The sequence below is a fragment of the Rhinolophus sinicus genome, chromosome 9, assembly GCF_057876585.1.
Source record: "Rhinolophus sinicus isolate RSI-liver-muscle chromosome 9, RSI-T2T, whole genome shotgun sequence".
NCBI classification, from domain to species: Eukaryota; Metazoa; Chordata; class Mammalia; order Chiroptera; family Rhinolophidae; genus Rhinolophus; species Rhinolophus sinicus.
In genome coordinates, this window is record NC_142509.1 from 25,113,405 (window position 1) to 25,141,204 (window position 27,800).

At 47.3% G+C, this 27,800-nt stretch overlaps 1 protein-coding gene across 1 annotated transcript in view; it reads right to left on the reverse strand.

Moving 5' to 3' along the window:
• The window catches only part of MYO18B (myosin XVIIIB), a 242,549-nt gene that overhangs the window by 104,167 nt on the left and 110,582 nt on the right, over positions 1-27,800 (reverse strand). The window contains exons 26-33 of the mRNA XM_088800962.1: positions 22,841-22,960; positions 22,437-22,545; positions 18,675-18,799; positions 14,081-14,235; positions 10,173-10,296; positions 9,150-9,350; positions 5,233-5,343; positions 1,036-1,140 (exon numbers count right to left, since the gene is read on the reverse strand). Coding sequence (XP_088657088.1) covers positions 1,036-1,140; positions 5,233-5,343; positions 9,150-9,350; positions 10,173-10,296; positions 14,081-14,235; positions 18,675-18,799; positions 22,437-22,545; positions 22,841-22,960 — 1,050 coding nt within the window. The remainder of the gene's footprint in view (positions 1-1,035; positions 1,141-5,232; positions 5,344-9,149; positions 9,351-10,172; positions 10,297-14,080; positions 14,236-18,674; positions 18,800-22,436; positions 22,546-22,840; positions 22,961-27,800) is intronic.

The window sequence follows — 27,800 nt, forward strand, 5'->3', positions numbered from 1 at the left end:
CGGGCCCCACATTTCTTTGTAAATAAACAAATGACTCTAGGGGAAGGCTATTGACGGCAAGATCATTAGGAATTAAAAGACAATGAGTGCACGGTAAGCAATACATTAAAATACACTCCCCTGTGAGTGTTAAAAGAAATCGTAGAAGCCACCAGCATTCCTCTCCAAAGTTGGGTCCTGTGTCACAGCAGCACAGGCAGGGGACCAAACATTTGGGGGATGGAGAAACGATTCCTCCTAGCTCTGAAAGCAGGAGCTGGCTCTGGGCTCTGCTGGTTGTTTTATTTACAGCGGTGCTTCTCTCTAAAGGGGGAGGTAGGTTTTGTCGTCCAGGGACATCTAGCAATGTCCGTGGGTGTTTCTGGTTGTCACAACTAGGGGGTGTGCTACTGGTACCTAGTGGGTGGAGGAGGCCAGGGATGCTGCTCAGTGTTCCACCATGCACGGGACAGCCCCCCGGGAAAGAATGATGCAGCTGGAAAGGTCCCCAGTGCTATGGATGAGGATGCTGATATTCCATGATGGCAACAACCCCGCTAAGCTTGTTCTCCAGAAGCTCAGGCAGTTCACTAGCCCACCCAAAGCCGTGTAGACAGAAGTGGCCCAGTTCGGGTTTAAAGCCACATTTGCCTGACTCTGAGCCTGGCTGCCTCTAGCAAAACTCTTGTTCTCACAAGAGACCAGCTGTGAGAGCAGTGGCCATTCACACGCACCCCATTCAGGTCGGGCTGCCTGCACTCTCACGCCAACAGCTGCTGAAGGCAAGGTGACTCATCTGCCACTCTGGCTGGGCCCACTCTCTTTATCCTCATGGGTTCTTCCAAGAACCCTGCTGTGTGTGAACCCCAGAAGGTCCCCTTTGAAGAGCCAGTGATAAGGACAGGGACAGAATTGGCGAACAGGGCAAAGCAGGTGGAGGCCAGCTGAAAGGTGGAGGCCATGCCTCTCGCTGGCCTCCCCATGAATCCTTCTCTCTAACAGGGCCCGAGGCAGGGAACATGTCCTCCCAAATGTCTGCTCGTGTCCTCCCCTTACCTGGTCACAGAGGGTTCCGATTAAGCCTTCCAAATCCTGCTTCTCATGGAGGACCATCTGTTTCTCCTCATATTCTTGCTCCAGCTGCATTTCCAGCTGGCGGAGCTGTGGGCACAAAGGGTAGATGCAGGCATAGGATACATGAGCTCCATCTGGACAAACCCCACAAGGCAGGGACCCTCCCAAGGAAGACGGAATGTGAAGCTCAAGGCCCCTCTCCCAGTCCCACAAAGGCTGCCCTGGAACTTAGAAGCAGGTGTCTCTGTCAGAGAACTTAGGAGCCTAAAAGCTTAGGAACGGGACAAGTATGGGGAGAGCTGGCCAGTTTTGAGGAGCCCCCTGCCATTCACGCTGAAGCTCCGCCTCCAGTTTCCTACCCATTTCCAAACGGATGTCCCCCTCCTATGTGATGACCTAGCTTGAATATTTATAAGTCTTGGCACTCTGACTTTTTAAGGTTTTGCACAACATTATATCCAATATATTAAAATGCGTCCACCTCCTTGATTAAATATGTAAATATACTATGATACAGTAAGAAACAAGTCTCCTTGGAGATGATTTGGTGTTATGGGCTGCATGTGTGTGTCCCTCCAAAATACATCTGTTGAAACCCTACCCACAATGCAATGGCATTGGGAGGTGAGGCCTTTGGGCAGTAATTAGGTTTAGGTGACAACATGAGGGTGGGGCCCCCGTGATGGGACGAGTGCCCTTATAAGAAGAGACACCGGAGAGCTTCCTTCCTCTCTCTCTCTCTCCACCTAAAACGAGGAGGCGGTTGTCTACAAGCCAGAAAGAGGGCCCTCACCAGACACCACATCTGCCGGCACTTCGTCTTGGATTTCCAGCCTCCAGAACTGTGAGGAATAAATGTTTGTTGTTTAAGTCACCCGGTCTGTGGTATTGTTATAGCAGCCCTAACTGGCTAAGAGATTTGACTACACGGAACTCATTGACTTTACGGTTAGCGCTGATTTCTCAGCCATCACCCAGCAAGGGCGGCATTCCCTGCTAGAGTGAATACCCCACCTGCTTTGCACACCCTCTTCTCCACCAGCCTCTCTCAGGTGTGTTATGTTACTGCTTTATCCTCCTTAACCTCATGCCTTCGATGACCCTATTTCACAGATGGGCAAACTAGTGCATACCCTTATGCCAATCGTTGCTAAGAGCAGTTGGTTGTTGGTCTCCTGGCCCTACACAGCCAGCCCACACAGCCGGCCATCAGCATTCCTGCCCTGGTTGCTAACAATTGATTTCCTGCCATGGTGAGAGACAGACTGAGCAGAGCAGTCACCAGATATGAAGTCAATATGAGCGTCTGTCATAAGGAGAGAAACACCTTTCTCTGACCTCTCTCTCTCCCTTTATAAATCTGTCCCCGGGAAAGTCTCAGGAAGGCCTGGGTCACATCCCCAGCTCACTGGGGCTCTGGCTCAGGGCACTCATCGTGCTTTGCAGCACTCTTGAAATGCACCAGAAACAGTGCAACCTTTGCTGGAGGCCACACGGGCAGGGACTGAGGGCTTTTGTCTCCTGACCCATGGAAGAGAAAAAATAGGCATTGATGGTCACTTAGGTAGCAAGAAAGCTCATTTCAAAACTTCTAAGAGAGCTATAAGGCACTCTGCTCACATCTGCTTTCAGAATGAACGCTGGAACAGCTCAAACAAATTTTGAAAAGTATACAAAGTAATAAAAACTATGCATCAAGCAAGGCAAAGTTTTCTGGAGCGTACTCAGTAGAATATTTCCCCGTGCTGTTGTGCTGTTCACAGGTATGATGTGGGAGGGGACAGAAATCTCTGCTAGAAGCAGTGTGAGGACCTGAGTTGACAAGTTCTTCAGTGCAGGACTTATCAGAGCCTTTAGTAAGCCTTTGTGCAGGAAGCACTGCGGGATGCAGCATCGCCCAAATTTGATTCTATCAAGTGCTTCCTAAATGCCCTTTCGTAGTTCAAATATTTTGGGTAGGGAAAGCTTGTATCTTGATTAAGAGACCAGGCTTTGGTGTCAGACCTAAGTTCAAGCCCTAGCTCAGGCACTCCCCAGATGGGTAACCTTGGGTAAGTCACTTCACCTGTAGAACCAGGACAATCAATCCTTACAGAGTTCTTGTGAGGATTAAGTAAGTTGATAAACATTAAGAACCCAGCTTGGTGCAGGGCGCCCCGTGGATATTCAAAGAATGCCGTTCATGTCTCCCAAATATGCAGTAATGGAAAATAAGTAGAAACCGGCCCTTTCATGATTACTCCCAGCACTTTACAGTTTACAAGTTATTTCCCATTCTTTTATCTCCTCCTCACAAGAGCGTAGGGAAGGCAGAACATGTTTGATCATTGCTCTCATTTCACAGATGAGAAACCAGAGTCTTGGGGAAGTTATAAGACTTACTCAAGGGCACACCATTCTGGATGAGCCCAAATCATTGACTTTTTCTTTCCAACCCTGGGGAACTGTAGGGGGAACATGCTGAGCCCCTCAGGATGAGCCACAGGAACCTGAGGAGCAGGACAAATGGCAGATGCAGTAGCATCAACCACGAGGGGTAGAGAATGGGCTCACTTCTTAAACACTCCTCTGGAGTGATGACAGGGTGTCAAGGCGCACTGACAGGTCCCAGCAGGCTCCTGACAATCACCAGTGCCCCGTCAGCCCTGCCCAGGATGATGCTCCACTGTGGGCTTTGCAGGGTACCAAGAACATGTACCTCCTTCTCTTCGATGGACTGATTGCGCCTAAGAGCAAGTCGGCCACTAGGCTGGTTCCCTGGCACCTCCGGGAGGGCCGGCTGCCTAGACATCCACACACACCAGCATTACTCATCCACCTCCAACAAACAAGGATTCCATTACAAAACTCTGTGCCATGTTTCCTTATCTGTGATCTCCTTGAATCTTCACTGTCACCCTGCAGAGTAGCCATTATTAACCCACATGATAAATGAGGAAATGGAGACATTTTAGCAAGGTTATTGGTGTCTCTCAAGTCCCACATTTGGTCGTGGATGGAGTTGGGACTTACTCCAGGCCTCTGAGACTCCAAATGCAATAGTAATATTGCTTTTCTTTTCATGAACTGGCTCTCTGTGACCAGAGCTGGCAAGAGAGCCGGGAGCCAAGGAATGGGATGGATTTGAGTTGAAGTTGAGGGTTTTAAAATCACTTTCCTAAGATCACACAGTTGTTACATGGAAAGTGCAAAGATTCAAATCAAGAGTCTATAAATTCCAACACCCCAGCTCTCAACCCTTAGCGTCTAGAGGTTTCTACAGAGAGACTGTTTAGGGAGCTAATAAGAGGAGTCAACTCTGGGAAGTGCTATTCAGCACCTTCTTGGAGAGTCACCATGCACACAGGCTGTGACAGACCCCGAGAAGCCCTAGAATGACCAAGCCTGTTAAATGAGGCTTCACCCAAAGCTTTCCAGTAATGCCGTTTGAAGGATTCATTTTGCATTCATATTGGTCCATGTATCTATAAGGATATTTATCCCAGCATTGGTTATAATAACAGAAAATCAGAAACATCCTAAGTATCCACAGACTTGGTGAATAAATCAGAACCCCTGCCTGAGATGAACTACTTTTAAGCCATAAAATGTGTAGGTTAGATCTGTATCTACTGACATGGAAGGAGGCCCAGGACAAACTGCCATGTGAACAGCAGACTTCAAAACAGCCTGACCCCCATGCAGGGAAAATGCTAGCTCTACAAATATGTATGTGTGTGCGTGTGTATCAGGGAAAAAGAGATAAAATAAAATTTAAAAATAGTAAGAATGATGGTTTCCAGGTGGTCAGAGTTCAAGGGTCTGTTGCTTTCTTATGCACTGTTTGAAACGTCTGCAGAGAGCTTGGATAAACTATAAGAAATTACAGTTGCCAGAGAAATAGCCAGAAGGGACTGGTCCCCTTTTTGGGACACCTAAGTCCTTACCAGGGCATCAGTCATGTGGCATTATTGGCTCTTGGGGTGATTAACAGTTCCAGAGGCTTCTGGACATTTCTCGATCATATTTATGACAGGTACTTCTGCTCCAGCACTTAGGAAGCATGTAGGGAGCTGAGGTCTCAGGTGGTTGCAGAAAGAGTCTGTTTCCAGTCCCTGCAGCCCCATCCCTCTAAGGGAGAGGACCCAGGAGTGGGCCTTCCAGGGTCCCAGGGCACAGCTGTCGTCACTGCTCACGTACCCGCTTCTGGCAGGACTGGCGGACGTCCTCCAACTCCTCCTCCTGGTCCTCGCGGTCCTTCTGATGCATCTGCTTCATCCGCACGATCTCTAGCTCAAACCGCTGGCGGAGCTGGGGAGCAGCAAGTACAGCATGTGAGAGGGGGGGCGTCACCCACTCCCCTGGCCCTCCATGTCATCCTTGACATTCCAACTGCATTTTTCACCCCCCTACCCCAGGTGCCCGGAAGGTCAGATGCAGTCGATAAGTAGCCCGAATGCTGCTCTGCCCCTTCCTGTGGTCATAACAGACATCACTAATCAATCTGTGGTCATAACAGACATCACTAATCAATCACACTCTTTTCCACTGAGTTTAGATGTAGCCTCAGAATCCTTCTCAACACTCTTAATGAAACGAATTTGTCATCCCTGGGGCAGGCCCTCAGTGAGGGTTTTTTGGATGGGTGGATAGGTGAGTGGATGGATCGCAGGATAAAAATTTATTTGTGACGATATGCAAACCTGGAGAAGGAGATAATGGGCCCAAAATGTTTCCTTGGACAATTGACTTTGCCTCTGATCGGTCCCCTTTCTCTGTAGCAAACAACGATCTTAGAATTCTTAGAATTCTATAAGAATTAAATGAAATGATCCGTGTACAGCACTTAGCACAGTGCCTGGCATATAAATATTACTTTTCTCTTTCCCCGTAGGTTTGAAGACAGAAAGGACAGTCCCCTCCCTGCCTGGTAACCTGACGTGCTAAGAGCTGTGCTCCCCTGAAGGACTCGTCTCGTGAATGAGACCCTCCCACACTTGCTCAGAACAGGCAGAGAGCTGTGCATGACGTTTACACTGCGTGATGTTGTAGGAAAGTTTCTGAAACTGGAGGCAGAAGGCCTGGGTTCCAGTTCTAGTTCAAGATTTCGCTTTCTTGATGTGCATAATTGAGAGACTGACCCAAGCTCTTACTCCTCAAATTTTGTGGCACCTTAGAATTTCCTGCTATATTTTTTAAATTTGGATTTCAGAGCTTCGCCCTAGACCTATGGAATCAGAATCTTCAGGGTCTAGGGCCCCAGAAGCTCTACTTTTCAGCTCTCGTTTATCTATAATACTCTGCAATGCTACTGGTCCACGGAGAAGCACTGGGAACTCATACTGGGGTTACGTTGCAGAAACTCTAACTTGCTGACCGTTTACCAACCTGCCCCCGCATTTCTCACCAAACTTCCAGAAGGTTACAATTACTGTCCCTCACATGGAAATTAAGCTGAGAAAAAACAATCCTCGTCTTTCAAAATGTGGTTACTATTCTCTGCTATGTAGGACTGGGGTGAAGGGGGAAGAGGATAGTGTACATAGGAGCCCCTATTATAGTTCCTGGCATAAAGTATGCTCGTTTTAAATGTCACCTTCCTTCCTTGCCTCCTCTAAAATGACAGAGGTTATGGGAAGATAATCCAAAATGAGGAGCTTACGGAAGTAAATATAATATTTCTTTTTCATTTTTTCCTAGCCTCTCAGACACTCCTGACATCTGCAATACCATTTATGTCAAGCTTATATGTGTACACATAAAATCCCCTAGAAAAAGTGCCATATTGTAATCAATAACTATCTCCGGGATACCTACAAGGGCACAATGCAGCAGGAAGTTACGGGTGAAGCTAAAGATGAGTGAAAGTGCTGAGTCAGCCTCTTCTCCCGTGTAAGGGGAGGATGGACAATTTAGAAGCTGCAGTAACTTTCAGGTCCCTGAGGTCGTGAGCCTGTGCCCCGTTCCTGCATCCCCATGATTTCTGCCTCTGAGCACTGAGTGGTCCCCGGATGGCCTCTTAAAGGGTTAGCACAATTTTCCAAAGTGCTTGCTTTTTCTTGACTCTGGGTTGCTAGGTGATACTGCACTATCCTCCATGCCCCCTAATGTCCTACATGGATATTCCCCCTCCTTCGTGAACTTTTACAGATTCCTAGGTGGGTTTGGGAGGAAACTAGGGGATTGACAAGACTCAGATTTCACCGTACAGATGAGGAGACTGAAGCCTAGAGAAAACGGGGTTTGCCAAAGGTCATGCAGACAGCGAGCTGCCGTGTGGACCTCATCTACAGGAAACGTAACAGCTCCTTAAATGCCACATGCCTTTCCTGCCTCCAGGCTTTTGCATGGACTATTCCTCCTGCCGGGAATTCTCTTGATCAGCCAACTCGGATTCATCCGTCAGCTTTGGTAAATGTCACTTCTCCCAGGAATTCCCTATTTCCTCGGCTCGGCTCCCAAGACCAGATCTGCAAGTTACACTTTCCGACAACACTCAGCGTGACTATGAACGTCAGGAGACTACGCATGGCTTGTTTGCAGCTGCACCCTTCACATCTGCACGGTGCATGACACAAAGTAGGTGCTTAATAAATATGGGTTGACTGAGGGAGTAAAGGAGCTGTTTTCCGAACTGCTCCAGACTCTGTTCCTCCATGTCCACCACTCCTGGGTCGCAATACACAGCAGGTTCCATTCTGATGGAGTGGGAGGTAAACGAGAAGCAAGGGTGGGCACCCCAGCCTTCCCCCCATACTCCACCCCCAACCTCCAACCCCACTCCCTCACTCTCCTATCCTCCCACCTCCCACTTCATCAGAGCTGCTCAGAGTTCCCCGCTTTACATATTTACACTGCCTGGTCCAATTTTCCCAACCTTAAAACCTCTCCAAAATAATTGCCCCATATGAAATCCCACATGAGAAATTCCTTTAGAGCTAAGCATCAGGAAAAGCCTTGCTTCCCCTTGAAAAACTGGTTTGTTTTTCTCTTGGGGATAATAAAAAAGCATGCAACTCACATTTCCTTTTTCTCTCTGGCCACTAGGAATTTTAAAGCTAAAACAATTAAGTGTGTAAGATCACACATGTTTTGCATATCTGCACATTAATTCACTGCCCCCCCCAGCATCTATTTTAATTTGTGTCTTTTTGGCTAGGATTGTTTTATTTTTAATTTTTGTATTTGGTTATGCATACATCTTATAAGCTGCCTCAAATTCTTTATGGAACCAGGTAGGCATATAAAAAAACAAGCAGACGAATAAAATATTAATTTGATAGTTCATTGAGGGTGCCGGTACGGGAGTATTTGATATGCCTGTCTTACTCCCCTTAGTTATTTTGCATTTCCCAAAGACCAGCACGCCAATCTTCCTTGAGAGTATACGCAATGCTGTGTACATAGTAGGTTGCCAGGCACTGTGGAGTCACATGGCCCAGGCTCCAAATCCTGTCCCTGCCACTTTCTCTACACCTCTGGGCCTCAGCTTCCACATCTGTAAAGTGGAGATAATACTAATAATATCTCACCACCTAGATTCTTGTGGAGAGTCATGAGGTGATACACAGGGAGAGGTTGGAGCTGAGTCTGGTACACAGACAGTGCTCAATAAATGTCAGACATTGGGTCAGTGGTTATTAATTGAGCAGCAATTAGGTACCTGGCCTCATTCTAGGTTCTAGGGAGGCCCTATAAGAAAGATCAACCAAAAAAACCCTGCCTTCCTGAAACTTATATCCTGATGGGGGAGAGAAGCATTGAGCAAAATTTGTGTTAAATACTAGCGAATGGGATGGCAGGTACTGTGAAGAAGAACAAACCAGCTAAGGAGATGGAAAGTGAATGTGGCCTGGAGGTTGGGCTATTTTCAAGAAGGTTATCAGGGCAAGAAGAAGCGGAAGAGGTGACACTGAAGCTTGCAGGATGGTAGGATTGGGCTAGAACATGAAGGACCCGAATGTCAGACCCAGGGATTCAGAGGTTCTTGGGGGTAATAGGGAGCCACAGCAGGATGAGGAGCAGCTGAGAGAGTACCCATCTCACATTTTAATAACATGCCTCTGCATTGGTGCCAGCATGGGTCAGGGCATTGTCCCCAGACAAGGCTCTTCTACCTGCTCCAGCTGCTTGATGGTGTTTTCCTGCTGGTTCTGGATTTTCTGTTGCTCCAGGGCACTGGATTCTAGCTTCCAGAGCTTCTCCTTCAAGCCAGGGACACAATTTTCCCCCAGAGAGGGCGCCTCCAGCAGCTCCCGCTTCTGGGCCTGTAGCATCTCCACCTCCTGCTGCAGCTGCGAGGTTTCCTGCTCCTTTTGCTACAGGGACAAAGAGGGCAGAGCTCTGGAGTCACATGACACAACCCCCCTCCAGGGTCACCTCTGCGACCCACTGGCTTGGTGCTTTCCACTTTGCAGTGCAGGCCAGTTCTATGCCAGCTCCAGACCCTCACAGTGTCCCCTGTGGGACACCAGGGGCTGCTCTCTGGAACAGCACAGACAGGTAGGGGTGGGAGGGCGACGCCACTGACCCTAGAGTTAGACCTCAACGCACATAAATGGAGTGCTTGCCCCATGTGTAAGCTGTACACCTGCTGAGGCCGGGGTTGAGATGGAGCAGGGAGGACAGTGTCCAGAAATGACTCCTCCAGGTGAGAACGTCACCTCCAGGAGCAAAGAGCTTTGGGCTAGCTCATAAAGGAGCTGCATGCCAGACTAAGAGGTTTAGAAATTCTCCCAGGGGTAATAGGGAGCCACAGCAGGGGGAGGAGCAGCCAACTGAGGTGCCTGTTTCAATAAAACCCCTCTGCACTGGAACCTGCATGGGACAGGGCACTGCCCCTGGATTGGGCTACAGCTAACTCTATACCACGTCTCTCATAGCCCCCAGGTGGGCACCTTGGCATTCGTGCAGGGGACCAGAACAATTTCCATACATCAAGCTAGGGAGGTCTGATCATCCAGCTGCCATCCGCTGTTTGTTTTATGAAGGCATGCTGGGGTCCACGACTCCAGCTGGCTGGCAGACCGGCACACCCACCCAGCGTTCCCTCCCTGTCAGCATGTACAGCAGGTGCACGGTGGGTTTTCCTGAGACCCAGAAACCAAGAGCTGAGAGGCTCCGTGCCCTCCATCCCTTACCTTCAGCTGTTGCTGCAGCCGGCCCAGTTCCCACCGGACACTGGTGTTTTCCTGGGTCACTTTCTCGCGGAGGCCCTTCTCAAACACGGACTCACCCAGGGCCTGGGCCAGCTGCATGTCAAACCTGTCCAAGCAAAACACATGTCAGGGCACGGAGGTGGGGTACCTGGGGCAGGGGAGGACAGGGGCTGGCAGAGGTAGTAAGCTTGCTGAGAACAGGAGAGAGGGGGAGGGAGGGAAGGAGGGATGGAGGGAGGGAGGGATGGAGGAAGGGAGGGAGGGGGAGACAGAGAGAGAGAGAGAGAGAGAGAGAGAGAGAGAGAGAGAGAGAGAGAGAGAGAGAGATGGAAGGCGTTGCTTGATGCTTTTATGTCAGGTTGTGGATGCGGGGTAGGAATCTGGAATACCAAAGAGCAACTTTTAAGGTTTATATAGAGTTTCTGCAAACATACTGAATACATATTTAAAATGTGATAAAAATAAGAGTAGACAAAACTATGTAAAGATAGAGAGTAAGAATTAAAAAGATATATAGAGGAAAAGCTCATCTATCTGGTGTGCCAATATATGCCAAGAACCTTTAACGCTACAAGGCCCAGGTTTGGCATCTGATAATCACAAATGGATGAATGTGCACGTCCACACAAACAAGGGAATAGGCGACGTTTCACATTTTACGTGACGTTGTCGGTCTTCTACACTCACAACCCATATCAGAGCACAGTAATTGTTGATACAATGCTGGACATTTACACAGTCAGTCTTGCCTTCATGTGTTTCCCCAGCAGATCACACAAAGCCTATATAGTCCTATTTAGGACCGTCCAGGGAATTAGGAAATGGCTCATTGGGGGCCCACCTGCCCCTCCAGGATGGTGAACACGGGGTGAGAAGCACTTCTTGCACTTTACATCATTCCGTGGAGTTGTCGCAGCCTTTGATCCCTATCACAGATGAGGAAACCAATAGAGGTGGCTCTGCCAAGTCTCAGTGAGCTGCGACTTTGGTCACTTGCCCTCAGACCACATAGAAAGGCCCCCTGCTCCAAGGAACTGGGTGTGACCAGATGGCCAAACTGGGCATGGCGCTTAGGCCTTGGTGAAGAGAAGTCTCACGTGTTACAAAATTATCTAATGTCTTTAACACTAGATCGTCATTGTAAGCCTCAGACTCCTGAGAAAGCCAGTCATGGGTCACATGAGGGAACCCCTACTGTGGCAACGGCCCAGGAGCTTTCTGATTGGCTGTTGGTGATATCATTCAAGAGGCGTGATTGGCGGCCTCTGAATGGAAACATTGCAATGACAACAGTGATCTAGCAGTCCCAAAGAGCTCTGGGCTGGGGTCCACCGTAGTACTTGTAACAATTCAGCAAGCAACATGCTATTGTATCCATTTTACAGAAGAGACGTATAGTGATTCAGCCCAACTTTCCAAAATGGTGGAAGTAGGATTGAGCCAAGGTTCTCTACTATCTTAGCTAGTCCCCCACCTACCTGCCCATGCCCTGGGACAGGTGGGGGAAAACAGGGGGAGCCGGACAGTAACTGATGTTTCAAAGGAGTCCTTGACTTAACAGGCTGCCTAATGCCAAAGAATGGCTCTTACAGACCCCAACTTCTGGAACATACTGACCGACCCACTGAGGCCAGGCAGATTTGCACATGCCCTTCACCCCTCCCCCCAGAAGTGGGGCTTGGATCCAGCCTCTGGCGAGTGTGGGAGTCAGTGAGGCCAGCACAGACCTTACCCCAAGGAAGCAGGCTGGGAGTTCTATCAGCCCTGGGAACTGAGCTTTGTGACCCATGAGGTAACCATGGCAACAAGAAGCCAACCCCAAATGGAACCATTCTGGACCACTCTGAACTTGGAAGCCAAAGGTCAAGACAGGGAACTCTACCAGTGTGGAGCCATCCCTCCATTCTGGGCCCAGCAAGCTAAGGAAGTAACTGTATGTACAATCTGATGAAATTTAGAGAGAGGTGAGAAGGACGTATTGTTAGCTTAGATCTCTCCCTCACGGTGGTCATTCTGCCTCAATTTCCACCATCAGACTGAGACTTCTGCTGCCTTCACAGGCTCCCTGCTAAACTGTGAATCCACCTAGAAAGATAATGAGTGCTGTGTGCAATTAGCATCGAAACAAAACTAACAAAATTAACTTTTGCCAAGAAATGGTAGCAGAGCAGAGGGCGTCACAGGACAGGTGTAAGTCTTGAGAGGAGGAAATGTAAGTATGAAGCAATGGGGATTTTTCCAGTGGGGAGGTTGTTAAGTACTTCAAATGAGGGATTCTGCCCAAGAAGGTGAAGGAAAGACCAGAGACATGGTATTTTCTGGCTGAGTAAACTCCAGCAGTAGGCCCCCTACCCACCAGAGAGCTGAACCCCTCTATAAGGCTTTTCAGAATAGGAGTGGAACCCACAGATGACCAAAATCATCATCGCTGGCAGAAAACTGGGGGATGACTCCGTCTGTAAATCCCTCTTGATTTACAGATGGGACCTGATGAAACCATTGTTCAGTTCTAGGAGGCCCGCGTACGTCCAAGGACTCCTTTGGCCTAGAGACGTGGTGTCATTTGACAAGGTCACACAGGAAATAACCAGGGTGGACTAAGCTATTCTCCCCACAGCAAGGGCAAGGTTTAGCCAGAGCACCCATGAGAAGGTTGCAAAGAAAACAGTCAGATAGATATCCATAAGATGAGAATAAACCTCTCTTATTTGGGTTGGGGGCACAGGCTAACAACCTCCAAAGATCTTTCTTTCAGGTGAAGAAGCCAGCTCAGGAAAGCTCAAAGATAAAGAGGAGAAACAACATGAAATGCAGATCAAGTTAAAAATCTATGCCACTCCCATGGAAATATAATTCAGCTTGCCACCTCTTGGAAAAGAGGCACCCTCAGCAAAACCACATCCTGGCACACTTTTTTCTGTATTTTTATCTGGGACCTTCTAAATGAGGCTATCTTTGATCTATTTGCTGCCTGTGAAGCTTCCATTAGGAACTTGTCTAGCTCCAAATAGGACCCCTGCACACCTTTCCCCTCTCCAAGTGAGCTGAAGAGCTTCAGACACAGCCACGGTGTCCAGGGATTGAAGCATCACAGGTGCTGAGGTTTTGCATCAGAAAACCTGTGAGAATGGACCTGGGTTCCAGTCTAGCCTCCACCACCGGCTAGCTGTGACAGCATCCCGATGGGAATGCAAGCATGGGAGACAGTCTGCAGCTTCAAGACCACCATCTTGTTCATGCACGACGTCCAGTCCCTGCCCGAATTGTTCACGTGATCCAAGAGTCTAAACCCTAAGTGACAATGGAAGTGACTCCTCATTTTCTTTTCCCATATATCACACGACGGATAGCCAGGGACCAGAATTTAGTCCAGCTGGATATACAACTGTATCATTTAATCCTCACCACAAGGGAACATTCTCACCCCCCACCTAAGGATAACACTCTGAGGCTGAGAAGTGGGGGATGACTTGTCCAAGGTCACACAGCTTAGGAAGAGGCCCAGCTGGGACTTGGACCAGGGTGGTTTGACATCAGCACTGGCTTTCCTAGTCACCGTAACAAACTCCCTACTTGATCAATGGGGATGTTGAGGCCCAGAGAGGCCAAGGAAGTTCCCCAAGGTCACATGGTCAGTTGGTAACAGAGCTGAGACTGGGTAACAGAAAAGAATCATCTTTTGCTGGATGCTTGGGAGAACCTTACAGCCGTAAGGCATGTGGGGGAGGGGAGGGCAGAGAATTAGGGCACAGCAAGGAAGTTAAGACCCATGGATGAGGAGTCCAGGCAGAAGTGAGGCGGTTTAGGAGGAGAAGCCGGAAACCCCAGAAGACCCCACGGCCCATGCAGCCCATCCTGGCACCCAGGTGGTGATACGGGACATGACTCACTTCTTTTGCTTCTTCTCAAGCTCGTGGTTTCGGCTTTGCTGGTTCTCCAGCAGGAAGCGGGTATCCTCCAGGTCGCAGGTCAGATGGTGGCACTTCCTCTTTAGTTGGTGAGCCATCTTCTTGGTCCCCTCGTAAGCATTCTGCAGCTCCCCGAGCTGTGGGAGTAACAGAATGACTCACCCCACTCTGCTGGCACTGAGACGGGCTTTTTCTTATTTCAAGCAGCTGCCATTTCCCAGGTGAGCATAATGGGAAGAGAACAGACACTGGAGGCAGAGACACCCTGTCTTGACCACTTTTTACCTGAGTTACCTTGAGGAAGCTACTTCTCTGAGCCTCAGTTTGCTGACAGGTAGAATGGGGGGATAATCCCATTCATCTCTTGGGATGGCTTTTCATTGTTTTCAATAATCCAAATGTCAACACTCTTACCAATTCCTTCCATGCCCTGCCCCTTGAGGACTATATAATAAATGTCCCCATCAGCTGGCATAATATGGGGAGCTATGTGAGGGTTAGCCAGGAAGCAGCTAGCGTGGCACACGGAGACGGGCTCCAGAGACAGACTCTAAAGGTTACAGCCGTAAGTGGCACTTCAGACGGCTGACGTACACAGGAGTGCACACATCCGGCTGTAAACACACAGAAAGCAAAGGCTCTTGCATCTTCCTCCAGGAAACACCCTCCCAAATGGCCTAGTTTAGATGTGGGAGAGAGGACATCTCAGAACACTCGCTTTGAAGAAATGGCCTCATTAAGGCACTGCTTTAAATAAGCAAAATGCTGAGTTAATGAAGCCTGTAATTCTAAATTCAGTATTTGAAGGCGAATGAGATGTTTTCTTATATTCGGCTACTCAGAAAAGGTTGCAGTGTTATTACTTTTTAATGTAGCATGACTGCTCCCTTTCCTGGGGGACACTGACCCGACTTTGTAATTTGTTATTAAAGAAGTGGGCTGTTTTCCTACAGTCATCGTCCTGTGTATCTACAGTGCCCGGTGTCTCATGGAGGACCACAATATCACGTCCAAATTGGGCACAATCAATAAAACCATCACCACCATGGAAGAAGATGAGGCTTGTTTCCATTGTGGGTAAAATTCCATGTGATTTCACCCTGGTCCACCTCTGCAAGGTGAGCTCGTGATATTTTCTTTTCATCGTGAGGAGACGTATAGAATAGTAGCACACCCCAATATGACCTCTACTCTCACGGTGCTTTCCTCCAGTGGGGAGACCAGGAAGGAAGCAGATAATTATAATACAGCGTGATGAAGCTTATATTGGGAGAAACATTTCAGGGGCACTCATCCAAATCTGTGTCAGGGAAAACTTTCTGGAGGGAATGACATTTAAGCTGAGATCTTAAGGATAGCTGGAGATATCTAGGTAGGGGAGAGAAAGAATGTTCTAGGGAAAGGAAACAGCATATGCAAAGTCCCCAAGGTGAGAAAGAATAAGGCACATTTTGGAAGGAGGGAAAAGAAAACAGTGCAATGTAACAGAATAGAGAGCCCAGAAATAGACCCACTAAACATAGTCAACTGGATCTTTGACAAAGGAACAAAGGCAATACAATGGGGAAAAGACAGTCTTTCAACATATGGTGCTGGAACAACTAGATATCCAAATGCGAAAAAAAGTGAATCTAGACACAGACCTTACACCCTTCATAAATCTTAACTAAAAATGGATCACAAAATGTAAAATATAAAATGCAAAACTATAAAAATTCTAGAAGACAACATAGGAGAATACCTAGATAACCTTGGGTTTGGAAATGACTTTTTGGATATGAGACCAAAGGCAAGATCCATGAAAGAAGTGATAAGCTGGATTTCATTAAAATTAAAAATTTCTGCTCTGCAAAAGACACTATCAAGAGACTGAAAAGATAAGACACAGATTGAGAGAAAATACTTGCAAAAGACATGTGTGATAAAAGACTGTTATCCAAAATATACAAGGAACTCTTAAAACTCAACAATGAGAAACCCAACTTCATTCAACATTGAGGCAAAGACCTGAACAGACATCTCAACAAAGAAGACAGATGGCAAATAAGCCTGTGAAAAGATGCTTCACGTGATATGTCATCAGAGTAATGTAAAGTAAAACCACAGGGAGATACCATTACACACCTACGAAGGGCTAGAATCCGGAACACCGACACCACCAAATGCTGGTGAGGATGTGGAGACACAGGAACTCTCATTCTCATTCACTGCTGGTGGGAATGAAAATGGTACAGACACTTTGGATGACAGGTTGGGGGTTTCTTACTACAAAACCAAACCTACTCTTACCATACAATCCAGCAATTGTACTCCTTGGTATTTACCCCAAGGGGGACAGAAGTCCACATAAAAACCTGTGTACAGATGCGTATTGCAGCTTTATTCCTAATTGCCAAAATATGGACACCACCAAGACGGCCTTCTGCCGGTGAAGGAGTAAATAAACTGTGGTCCCTCCAGAATGATGGAATATTATTCAACGCTAAAAAGAAATGAGCTATCCAGCCGTGAAGGAAACTTAAATGCCTATGACTAAGTGAAAGAAGCCCATCTGAAAAGGCTACCGACTGTATGATTCCAACAATGAGATATTCTGGAAAAGGCAAAACTGTGGAGACAGGAAAAAGGTCAGTGGGAGCCAGGGGTTAAGGGGAGGAATGAATGGGGGAACACAGGGGACATCTGGGGTAGTGAAACTGTTCTGTATGAAACTATAATGGTGGGTACCTGTCATTTTACAGTTGCCCAAATCCATAGAATGCACAACCCCAAGAGAGAACCCTGATGTAAACTATGGACTTTGGGAGATAATGACGTGTCCGTGTGGGTTCCTCCATTGTCACAAAGGTACTCCTCTGGTGAGGGATGCTGATAGTAGGGGCAGGGGGTCTATGAGAAATCTCTGTACCCTCTGCTCAATTTTGCTGTGAACTTGAGACAACTGAGTGTGTCTGCACTCAGTGGTGTGCCGGAGCTGGCTTCTACTGACGACGAGAGCTGATTCTGCACATCTGTTCCCAATCCTACATTCAGGGACAATACAATACTAACTTCACACTGCTCATGGTTGGGACTCTCTTCACCATGGAAATTGGCAATTGGCAAATGCTATGCATGGGGTAGGGGACTGTCTGTCTGTCTGTCTGTTTTCAGAGCGCTGGTTTACCAGCCTACCACTGATTAGAGTGTAGACTAGAGATAGTTGGCTAAACCATCATTCCATTCCTCTAGAAACACTAGATCAGATGACATCATATTTGTAATGTCGAGCTGCACTTTCAAGAAAGAAAGGGAAACATCAGAATATCGCAAATGCAGAGGACACAACACCAGAGCAATAATGGTAGATGCTGACATTATGGCAACCAGGGTAGGGGTGAAGAGGATCCATTGACAGATCCAGAAACATCCCTAAGGATAGAAGCTGTATTTGAATGCCTGCTCAGAGACAGGAGCCAACGCCTTGGGGCAAAGTGGGGAAATGGAATGAAGACCCTTGCATTAAGGCAGAACCCTCAAAGAGCTGCACCTCAGTGAGAAGGGACAACAAAAGTTCCGCCCACTGGCCTGGAGGGTGGTAAGAAAGCTTGCTGGCACTCTGGCTCTGAGTGGGTAGAAAACATCTATCTCCACCAGAAATCAAAATCCCAGGTCCGTGCCTCATATGGACTTAGAGCTTGAATTGACACTTTGCATATGTTGCAAAATTGTGAAACTGAGAATTTAGCAAACTCTCAGGGGCTGTTGCAGAACAAAGTGCAAAAGTGCTTCTTCTAGAGGAACACATACATCCACAAACCTGTAAAGACTCCCATTAAAATCAATAAGGTTAAAAAAAATAAGATCGACTCACAATAAAAAATAAAAAATAAAGAGCTAAACACACCGAAACGTTTACCATGAGAGTCAGGAGGGAAAAAGGGCCGTTCCACAATGCAGACCCCCTGAGCCTGCTGTGGTAGGAATAGAGGAACAAGTGGAAGTTGAGCTCACAATCAAAATTCACAAAACACACAAGGAAATGAGCCACCATGAGAGTCAACATAACTTGCGATAACACAAGATTCTGACAGAGACTCTAAAAAGATCCTTTGGCTGCAGTGTGGCCAGTGGTTGAGAGGAGAGGCTGGAGGCAAGGAGACCAGGTATGCTCTGGTCCAGATGAGAAAGGGAGGTGTGGCAGGTTAGAATAGAGGCAATGGAATGCATAAAATTTGACTACTTTAAGAGCATATTATAATCGTTTTATGGATGAGAAATCTGAGGCCCAAAATGTAAGGTGATTTCTGCAAGGTCAAAGCAGAAATGGCACCGCAACTCAGCCTGAGTTTATGTTCATGTTCTTTATACCACCGAGTACTCTTCCCCAGAGTAGAACCCTTGCAGGTAGAGGAAATATTTTTCATATCCCACAGTGGCCAGCCTTTGTAATAACAGGGAGATGGAAAACGTGAAATGGTGGGTGCCCCTTTTCTCCCTCCCCAGGTTCAGTCAGCGCCTTGAATAGGGGAGGTGAGAACGTGTACCTGCCCAATCTCTGACGCTCTTGTGATGCAGATTCTCTACCACCTCTTACCTGCTGCTCCAGCTCTTTCCTGGACGTCAGCTCTGAGTCCAGCCTCTCCTCGACTTGCTGTAGCCGCTTTCTGAGAAACTCATTCTCCATCTGAGCACAGTCGAAGCGCATCTGCCACTCATCTGCTGTTCACCAAAGTTAGAGAGACCAGGACGAAGGCTGGGTGAATGAGGGGGGTTCCCCTCCACTTACACAGTGTCACAATATTCACAGAGTTCCTGAGGCTTGACCTTGGACTTCAGGTTAGGAAATCCTGCTTCAAGTCCAAACTTAATAATTAAAAATAAAACTTTCTTCAGGTAGCCTGTCCTGACCACCTCCTGTTGTCTAACGTGATTGACTGCTCACTGGTCTAAGCTCAGTTGTTTTATACTGTTCAACTTCTCCACAAGTGTACACATACCCTTCTTTTAAAAAGAAAATCCTTGAGGGCAGAGATGTCTTAGTCATTTGTGGATCCTCAATACCCTCTAGAAGAGTTCCCTACACACGGAAGTTTCCCCAGGTTGATACAAATTCACCCATTGAAATCATCCTACTGGCCAACCACATTGGGTGACAGAATATTAATCAGTGACTGTTGGCTGAATTAACAAAGAAATCAACAAGTAATAATTAAAGTGTCTACTGAATGCTTAATGACAAGAGACATTGGTCACAAGATGTCTCCATCAGATAACAGAACAATCCCTTGATTTGGTAAAGATCTGAAAAAAAAATTATTTGCTGGTTGATGAAAACTGGCTGAATGGAATAGGCTAGACCATATTATGATTTCTTTTTTTTTTTTTACCATTTGTATACTATCTCATATACTACTAGACCTATGAGAAACATTCCATAAGTGAACAGCTTAAAATAGAGACCATCCAAACAATACATTTCTCCATGCATCCATCTATCTACCCATCCATCCATCCACCCCACATCCATCTCTCCATCCATCCATTCCTCCATTTTTCCATCCATCTGTCCATCCATCCATCCATCCATCCATCCATCCATCCATCATACATCCATCATACATCCATCATACATTCTTCCATCTACCTTCCATCCATCCACACTTATTGAGCACACTACTGCATATCAGGCACAAAGGATAATGAATAAGGAAACATTCTATCTCCAGGAAAATCTAGTGGGGGAGATAAACATGTAAAATACAGCTAATGCCAAGCATGACTGGGGCTTTCAGAAGGGAAGCTTATGAAAATCCAGAAAAGGACTCAAACTCACAGGGCAGCAAACATATTTTTGTTCACATTGTGTCCCCAAGACTTACCACAATGCCTAACATATCATAAATGTTCCATAGGTGGATGGGTGGACATGAGAACTGATAAACTGGTAGATAAATGGATGGTAGGGCAGATGGACAGACAGATGAGTGGATGGATGGATGGGTGGATGGATGGATGGGTGGTAGGACTGGGGTCTTGCAGGAGATGACCCCAGTAGGGATTCCCACATAACTAATTGAAACAGAAGAATGACATAATTGTAAGGAGTGAGAATTCGTTCAAGTTTCCACCAAGGTAAATAATATCACGGTGGGAAATGAATCCTGTCTCCTCACTGGGGAGAAACAAACAAAATCTCAAGTAGCAAACAGTATAGCCTGCAAAAGGAAGAGGAAGCAGAAAGCATTTGTGTAGTGGAACGATACGCCCTGTGTGCTGTGATGTGCTACAGAGTTAAGTGGTACGAATGGGTAACGAGCAGATGAGGAAACCTCTCCATTCTTCAAGGCTGATCTCCACCGCCAACCTCCCTCCCCACGGGTGCCATTCTTAATCAGTATGTACAGCTCAGCCCATCACGTTTTTCCTGGGTTTATTGGACCTCCCCATTTATATGGCAAGTGTCTGGAGTAGGGACCAACTAAAGTTCTTCTGGAGCCCCCAGAGGGTCCAGCTCAGTGCAGGATACACACCATAAAAAGGTTCTCTTTAAACACTTAACCATGCATAGAGCAAAAACACAGACATTTTTAATAATTTGTGCTCCAGCTCAATCCATGGGAGAGGTTTGGGTGGCCTTGCAGTGGTGTGATTTAAGTGTTTTATTGCTTCTTCCAACTTTCTTCTATTTTAGAAAATTTCTCTGATGAGTATGTATTACTTTCATAACGAAACACAACATATTTGTGGGTTGGCTTCCTGGAAATCAGTACCCAGAACTGGTGGCGAATGTGCTCAACAGCTGTGCACATCTCCCCTTTCCTTCAATTCCCACAACTTTCTACAGGAAAACAAACTCGGGAGTATCACGTGAACATAAATCACAGTCAGGATGAAACTGGAGCCCAAGCTCCTCTGGGGAAAACGGCCCTGTCCCTACTGCTAGTTCTATGCAAATACCTTTCCCACACCCCTGGGTGGACCCTACCTTGTGGGGTCTCCCGATCAGAGAATTTCTGACTCCTCCGTGTTAACCTGCCAGGGAAATGCTTGCCATGGGGAAGCCAGGAGGAGAGGAGAACAAGAATGGAGTAGAAAGCAAATGTGCCTTGGCTCTTTCCACCATCTCCAGACCTCCGTTCCTCTGAGTGTCCCTCGTATTTCTAGGGCAGACATTCTCTGGGGTCACTGAAAGCATGATGTCAACATTTTAGAAAAGCTGACAGACACACTGGGCATCCTTTCACCTGACTCATTTAGACTGGGGACAGGCGTGGACAAAGATGTCATCATGCCCATCCAACCATGGTATGTGAGTCTCCAGGCAACTGGATAAGATGGGTACCACCAGAAAGCCCAGGCTCTGCTGAGCACACCTGTCCTTGGGCAGCTCTCACCTTCTCCCCAGTTATTCAATAACTGCTGCGTGCCTGACGCTGCTTTTAAATGGGAACAGTCGTAGTCTCTGCTCCTCGGGTTATGAGCACGGATAACGACCCCACTCTTAGCAGTGGTAGTAAGGATGAAGTAACTAACAGCTACCCAGCACTCTGTGCCACATACACAGCCAAACGCTTTCTGTTGCTCATCTATGATGACGTCCATTTGAAAGATGGAGAGACCCAGGCACAATTCCTATGCCCCAAACCACTCATCTGCTAAGAGCCAGAATCTAGATTTGAATCCACAGGTACAATTGTGTAGATTCCACATGGAACCACTAAACTGCCTTCCACAACATTTATATTAAAACTATTCCTGTAACTATAAAGGTGCCTTCCCCATAGAGTCCCTATTGTTTTGACCATTCTTTGCATTCTTACTAAACAGCACCTGTCACAGTGATTACTTGTTATTTGCGAGGTGGTTGAATTACCTGTTTAATCATTTGCCCTTTAGACTCCTCTAGACTCTAAGCTCCAAGAGGGCTAGGTGTGTGCTTGTGTGCTCTGACCAAGCCTCAACCCCTAAGGCAGTGTCTGCTGCAAGGTAAGTGCTTTGTATGAATGGATGAATGCATGAACGGATGCATGAATGGATGCATGGATGAATGCATGCATGGATGCATGAATAGATGCATGAATGGATGAATGGATGCATGAATGGATGCATGAATGGATGAATGAATGCATGAATGGATGCATGAATGGATGCATGAATGAATGAATGGATGCATGAATGGATGCATGAATGGATGCATGAATGGATGCATGAATGGATGCATGAATGGATGCATGAATGAAAGCATGCATGCATGAATGCATGAACGGATGCATGAATGGATGCATGGATGAATGAATGAAACAAAAGGCCAGCTTTGGCCACCAGCATGTCATCCCAAGGGTTCCAATCTGCTCACCTCCTCCAGCGTGACTCCTTTCCAAGTCATTCAAGTGAACTTTCTGCTGGGCTTCTTCCAACTGCTTCTCTACTTCTCCCAGTTTCTTCTGGACTTGCTCATACTTGCTCTGGAAGAAAAGCCTCGAGGTTTCGAACTGCAGCTACACAGAAGCCTGGGCTGGCCATCTCACCCACACAGTGTCTCCAGTGTCTCCCAACACAGACAGTCCTCATCCGGGGCACCTCTAAGGCCAAGGGCACGTCTTTGGCAAGACCCAAATGTCCTCCAGGACCTTGAGCGTGGGAGTGGGTACGCCAAGGCCTCTTGCTTAGACTTACCCATCCCAGATGTGAGGGCGGGAGCAGGCCCAACCTCTCCCAAACAGCCTGGTCATCTACCCCCCACCACCCCGGACCACTCACCGTCAGCTCCTGGACCTCCCGGAAGGCCCGCAGCCGCTCTGCCCGCTCACTTTCCAGCACCTGGCAGGCCACGTCTCCTTTGAAGCGTTCATCAGCGAGCTCTGTGGTCAAATCAGCAAACTGGGGTGGGGAGGGTTAAAGCAGTGTCACTTGTTGGGGCCACCAACCCTTCTCCCCCTACACACATACTCCAAGGGATCACCTTTGAACAAATCACTGGCTCTCATGGCAAGGCGCCCCTTTAATGTAATGACCTGGTTAAGAGCGCGGCCGTCAGAATTGTATTGATCGTCATGTGTTCGAATTCTCGGCCCAACACTCACCAGCTGTGTGACTTTGAACCAGGCAGGATGCCTACCATGTGATTCTCATGTTTCTCAGCTTCAGAGGTCAGGGGGTCACTTACAGAAGTGTTTTGAGAATTAAGTGAGATAATCCACATAAAGCTTAGTCCAGTGCCTGGCACACAGTAAGTGGCTCAATTTAAAACCAGTTATTCTAGCAGAAACTCTTCTTAGCCATCCTTTAGTGAGCCAGCTCTCTGGACCAACCAACAGGCTCCCTCATGAGACACACTCACAGATGCCAGCCACATAGGGACGCTCCAGTCAGGAAACCTCTACGGTTCCCCGTGGTCCATCGGCCTCTCCCAAGTGATGGCCATGCACGCTGTGTATCAATTGTGTGTGTGTCCCTCCCCATTTATACCTGCTGCATATTTACCATAATTACCTATTTGATGAGCTATTACACAAAACCTATAAAATATGACTGAACAAAGATTTGCCATGAAAACTAGGTTGAATGCTTTGGAAGGAATAAAAAACGTGAGTTGCTTTTTTAAAAGTCTGTCAGATCGGTATAGGTGCAAAACGATAAAAAACTAGAAGTAAAAAATTAGGTTTTGGCATTCAGATTACTTTGCAATTTGCTCTGCTTTAAAGAAATCAAAACCGGAAATCATAGAGTCACGTATTAGGGGTGTGGTTTAAGAAGGAAAGAAGTGGGTGTTGAGTCAGATGCTCGTCCTCAAAAGGCGTTGGTCCTGCCTCAGGGTGTTCAAATAGACATGTTTAAAGGTAAAAATAAAAAATGTCTATTTTTTAATGAATTCCCACTTGCCCTGACTTTCCACTCCCCACCCCCCCATTTAACTGACCAACTACAGATGCCAAAGGGGTCAGGGTTTCTGTGGCATTACTGCTTCAAAACGCAGCTTCCCAAGTTCAAGGATATGCTAAAGAAACTGAGGAGAGAAACACATGAGTGGACTGTTCATGACCAAGAGTCTCAGAAAGAACCTTGTATAGAAGAAGGGTCGCTCTTGAAACTGAGGCTACCACTTATGCAAAGCATGGGATAGAGTCAAGAGGCAGAGAAGAAAAAAGATAGAGGCAAGGTATAGGGTTCAAGTCCAGACACAACAACTAACATAATTGTGTGACCTTGGACAAGTCTCTTCCTCGCTGGGGCTTTGGTCACTTGCGTTGTAAAGTATGTTGAATTAGGTGATGCCTGTTGTCCTCCTGTCACTCTGATTCTACACCATAAATGTTGTGCATGAAGACGTCAAAACACCTCACTCTAGGGGCGGCCAGATGGCTCAGTTGGTTAGAGCGTGGGCTCTGAACAACAGGGTTGCCGGTTCGATTCCCGCATGGGATGGTGGGCTTCGCCCCTGCAGCTAAAGATTGAAAATGGCGACTGGACTTGGAGCTGAGTTGAGCCCTCCACAACTAGATTGAAGGACAACGACTTGGAGCTGATGGGCCCTGGAGAAACATGCTGTTCCCCAATAAAAATTAACAAACAAACAAACAAACAAAACACCTCAGTCTCCCATCAGACCCTTGGTGTCACACTGAGGGGACAACTATGCAGTGTTATCACACAGACGACAAGTGGTCCTGCCAGGGTGGGACCCATTGATACGCCTCAAATATCATTCAGCTGCTCCGTGAAGAAGAAGGATGCAGATCTAAGTTCCAACGTGAAAAAATCCCCAAGACATACGAGGTCTGACAATTAAGTTTGCGAACTTGTAACGATGTTGCTAACGTTTTCTAATATCAGAGGGATCATTCATTATGAATTTGTACCAACTGGACAAACAGTTCACCAAGTTTACTATTTGCTGAAAAGGCTTCATGAAAAAGTTAGACAACCTGAACTTTTCGCCAATAATTCATGGCTCTTACATCACGACAATATACCAGCTCACACGGCACTGTCTGTGAGGGAGTTTTTAGCCAGTAAACAAATAACTGCATTAGAACACCCCCCTACTCACCTGATATGGCCCCCAATGACTTCTTTCTTTACCCAAAGATAAAGGAAATATTGAAAGGAAGACATTTCAATGACATTCAGGACATCAAGGGTAATACGATGACAGCTCTGATGGCCATTCCAGAAAAAGAGTTCCAAAATTGCTTTGAAGGGTGGACTAGGCGCTGGCGTTGGTGCATGGCTTCCCAAGGGGAGTCCTTCGAAGGTGACCACAGTGATATTCAGCAATGAGGTATGTAGCACTTTTTCTAGGATGAGTTCGCGAACTTAATTGTCAGACCGCGTAGTGCCAAGGGGGAAAACAGCAAGGTTGCAGAATAGAATTTTGGCCTGTTCCCATTGTTGCTTGTGCTGCACAGACAAAGACACTCCCAAAATCTTCATAGGTTCCCCCTCTGGCCGGAGAGATCGGGTCACAGGAGAACCCAATTTCCTTGTGACGCATTTCTGTACTGCTGACTTTTAAAATCCCTTTTGTACTCAGAAAAACACAAAACAATATATATTTAAAATAGTCCAAAAACATAGTAATTGAGCTACATGGACTGGGGCTACCCTGTATCTTCCATGCTCACCACCATTTTTCCTCCTTTAGCTCATCCTCTTCCCATCTTGTTGACCCACCAGTGACTGCTCAGGCCACGGTGCCGATTTCAATAGAAGCAAACAAACCAAACAAGGAGGCTTCCGGGGAGTGTTCTGAAGTCACACAGCAAAGAAGTGGCGGAGCCGGGACTTGAACACAGATCGGTCAGATCTAAGCAATGACCAGCGGTTCATGGAGGTGGGGCTCTCCCAGGGCGCACCTGGACATCTTTGGGGGTGGGGCTTCCTTCCGCTACTCCTGACACTGTTGTCTTTAACGTGTTCTGGGGAAGCACGTGCATTGCCATGACCTGGGATAGTTGTTAAGATGCAAATTCCAGGATTCTGATGTCCCCCCAAACCATAATCTCTTCAGTGGGACCCAAGGGACCTGAATTTCAACGCGTTCCAGGGTGATTCTTAAGTACAAAAGTTTAAGAATTCCTGCTATAGAATTTCTTGGATCTATGTCCCCCTGATGTTGGCCTCACCTTGGCTTTTGATGGGCTAGATTTGCTCATGGGCCGACAGACACATTGGAGCTTGAGAAGTAATCGTTTGCAGTAGGCACCACACATGGGCCAGTGTAACCCAGGGGTGCCCCGACCATGCGCCTCGCTGCCGGCTCTGAGATCAGCATTGATCTCAAACACCAGGGCTATGTTCGCTCCGCCTTAACCAATTAGTGTGAAATTTAATTTGTGCTAATCGGCCTGAGCAAAGGGAGCACAAAATTAATTTAACGCATTAATTTTGAGTTCCACAGAATCCAGGTCTGGAGCCCAACGGACAATTAGCCTTTTCAAATTGGGGAAATGACAGGTGTTCTTCACAGAGGCAAGTAGGCCCTGACCTTCCCCTGTTCCCACAAATCCCTCTTTCTTCCCACATTTAGGGGCCCAAGGACTCTATTTATAGACATGAGGGGTGGGCTCCATGCCCAGAGCTGAGGTGAATGGAAATAAAAACCAATTTAATAAGGGGGAGAACCGGACTTACAAAACCGGAAGGGTCCACCCAAGGACCAGTTAACTAGAAATTATTCTGAAACCTCCGATGGATCTACCACTTGGCCAAATGATCAGAAACCCTCTTTCTACTTAGGGACAATGGCTCCAGGGTCTGCCAGAGAGAAGGGACAACCGTGAGTGAATTTGCTGTACATTTGCGTCAAGTCAAACAAATAACATACCCGGACCATTGGTATCATTGGCCGTTTGGAGGAACAGTGGGTAATGGGGATTGGATGGACATTAAATACCAAACACGTGTGGTCCAGGACTGTCGCTGTCACTTGTCATTCATTATGTGAGCACCTCCTGTGTGCCAGACCCTGCTCTCAAGGACCTCACTGTCCAGTTGGGGTGATAAGAAAACCACAGGTGGGGCACCCATGCCTTGGCCCAACCGTGCCCTTGGCTCTTAAACTCAAGGAATCTCAAAACTCCGCAGACCATCTTTCCTGCAGAGAACAAACCAGGCCCCTCCACTCTCCTCCTCTACTTTTCAATTTAACCAAAAAAGGATCTGTTTGTTAGAAGCCCTGGTATGAGAAACAGCTGATACTCATCAAATGCCAGGGACAGGCATGTGTTAAGCTCTTGGCATATGCCAACTTCTTTAAACTCATCAAATGCCTTACGAGGGGGTATTTTTGTTATTTCCTTTTCATAGAACGGAAAACGGAAGCACTGGGCGGTGAAGCCATTTGCTCAAATCATCGCTGATAAGTCGCAGAGGGAGTGCAGTCTGGGCAGCCTGAGTCCCTGGTTCTGGCTCATAACTACAGCACTGTCCTCTGTCCCACAGCCACCATCCAGCTCAGTCCCCCACCCCCAGGCCCCCAGGGGTCAGTGGAGCAGGAGTCATCAACCACCAGAAACAGACCAGGAAGCAGTGGATCAGGAAGTTCAAGTTCAACAGCCAGTGGGGTACAGATCAAAGGCCAGAGAAGACCTGGACCCCAACCGCGCCTGCAGGCCATGGCCAAAGGGAACCTATGCAGACCCCCAGCAAAAGGGAAGCCCCGTCACCCTGAGGAACTGAAAGAGACAATGGAAAAAAGGGGGGACAAAAAGGGAGAAGA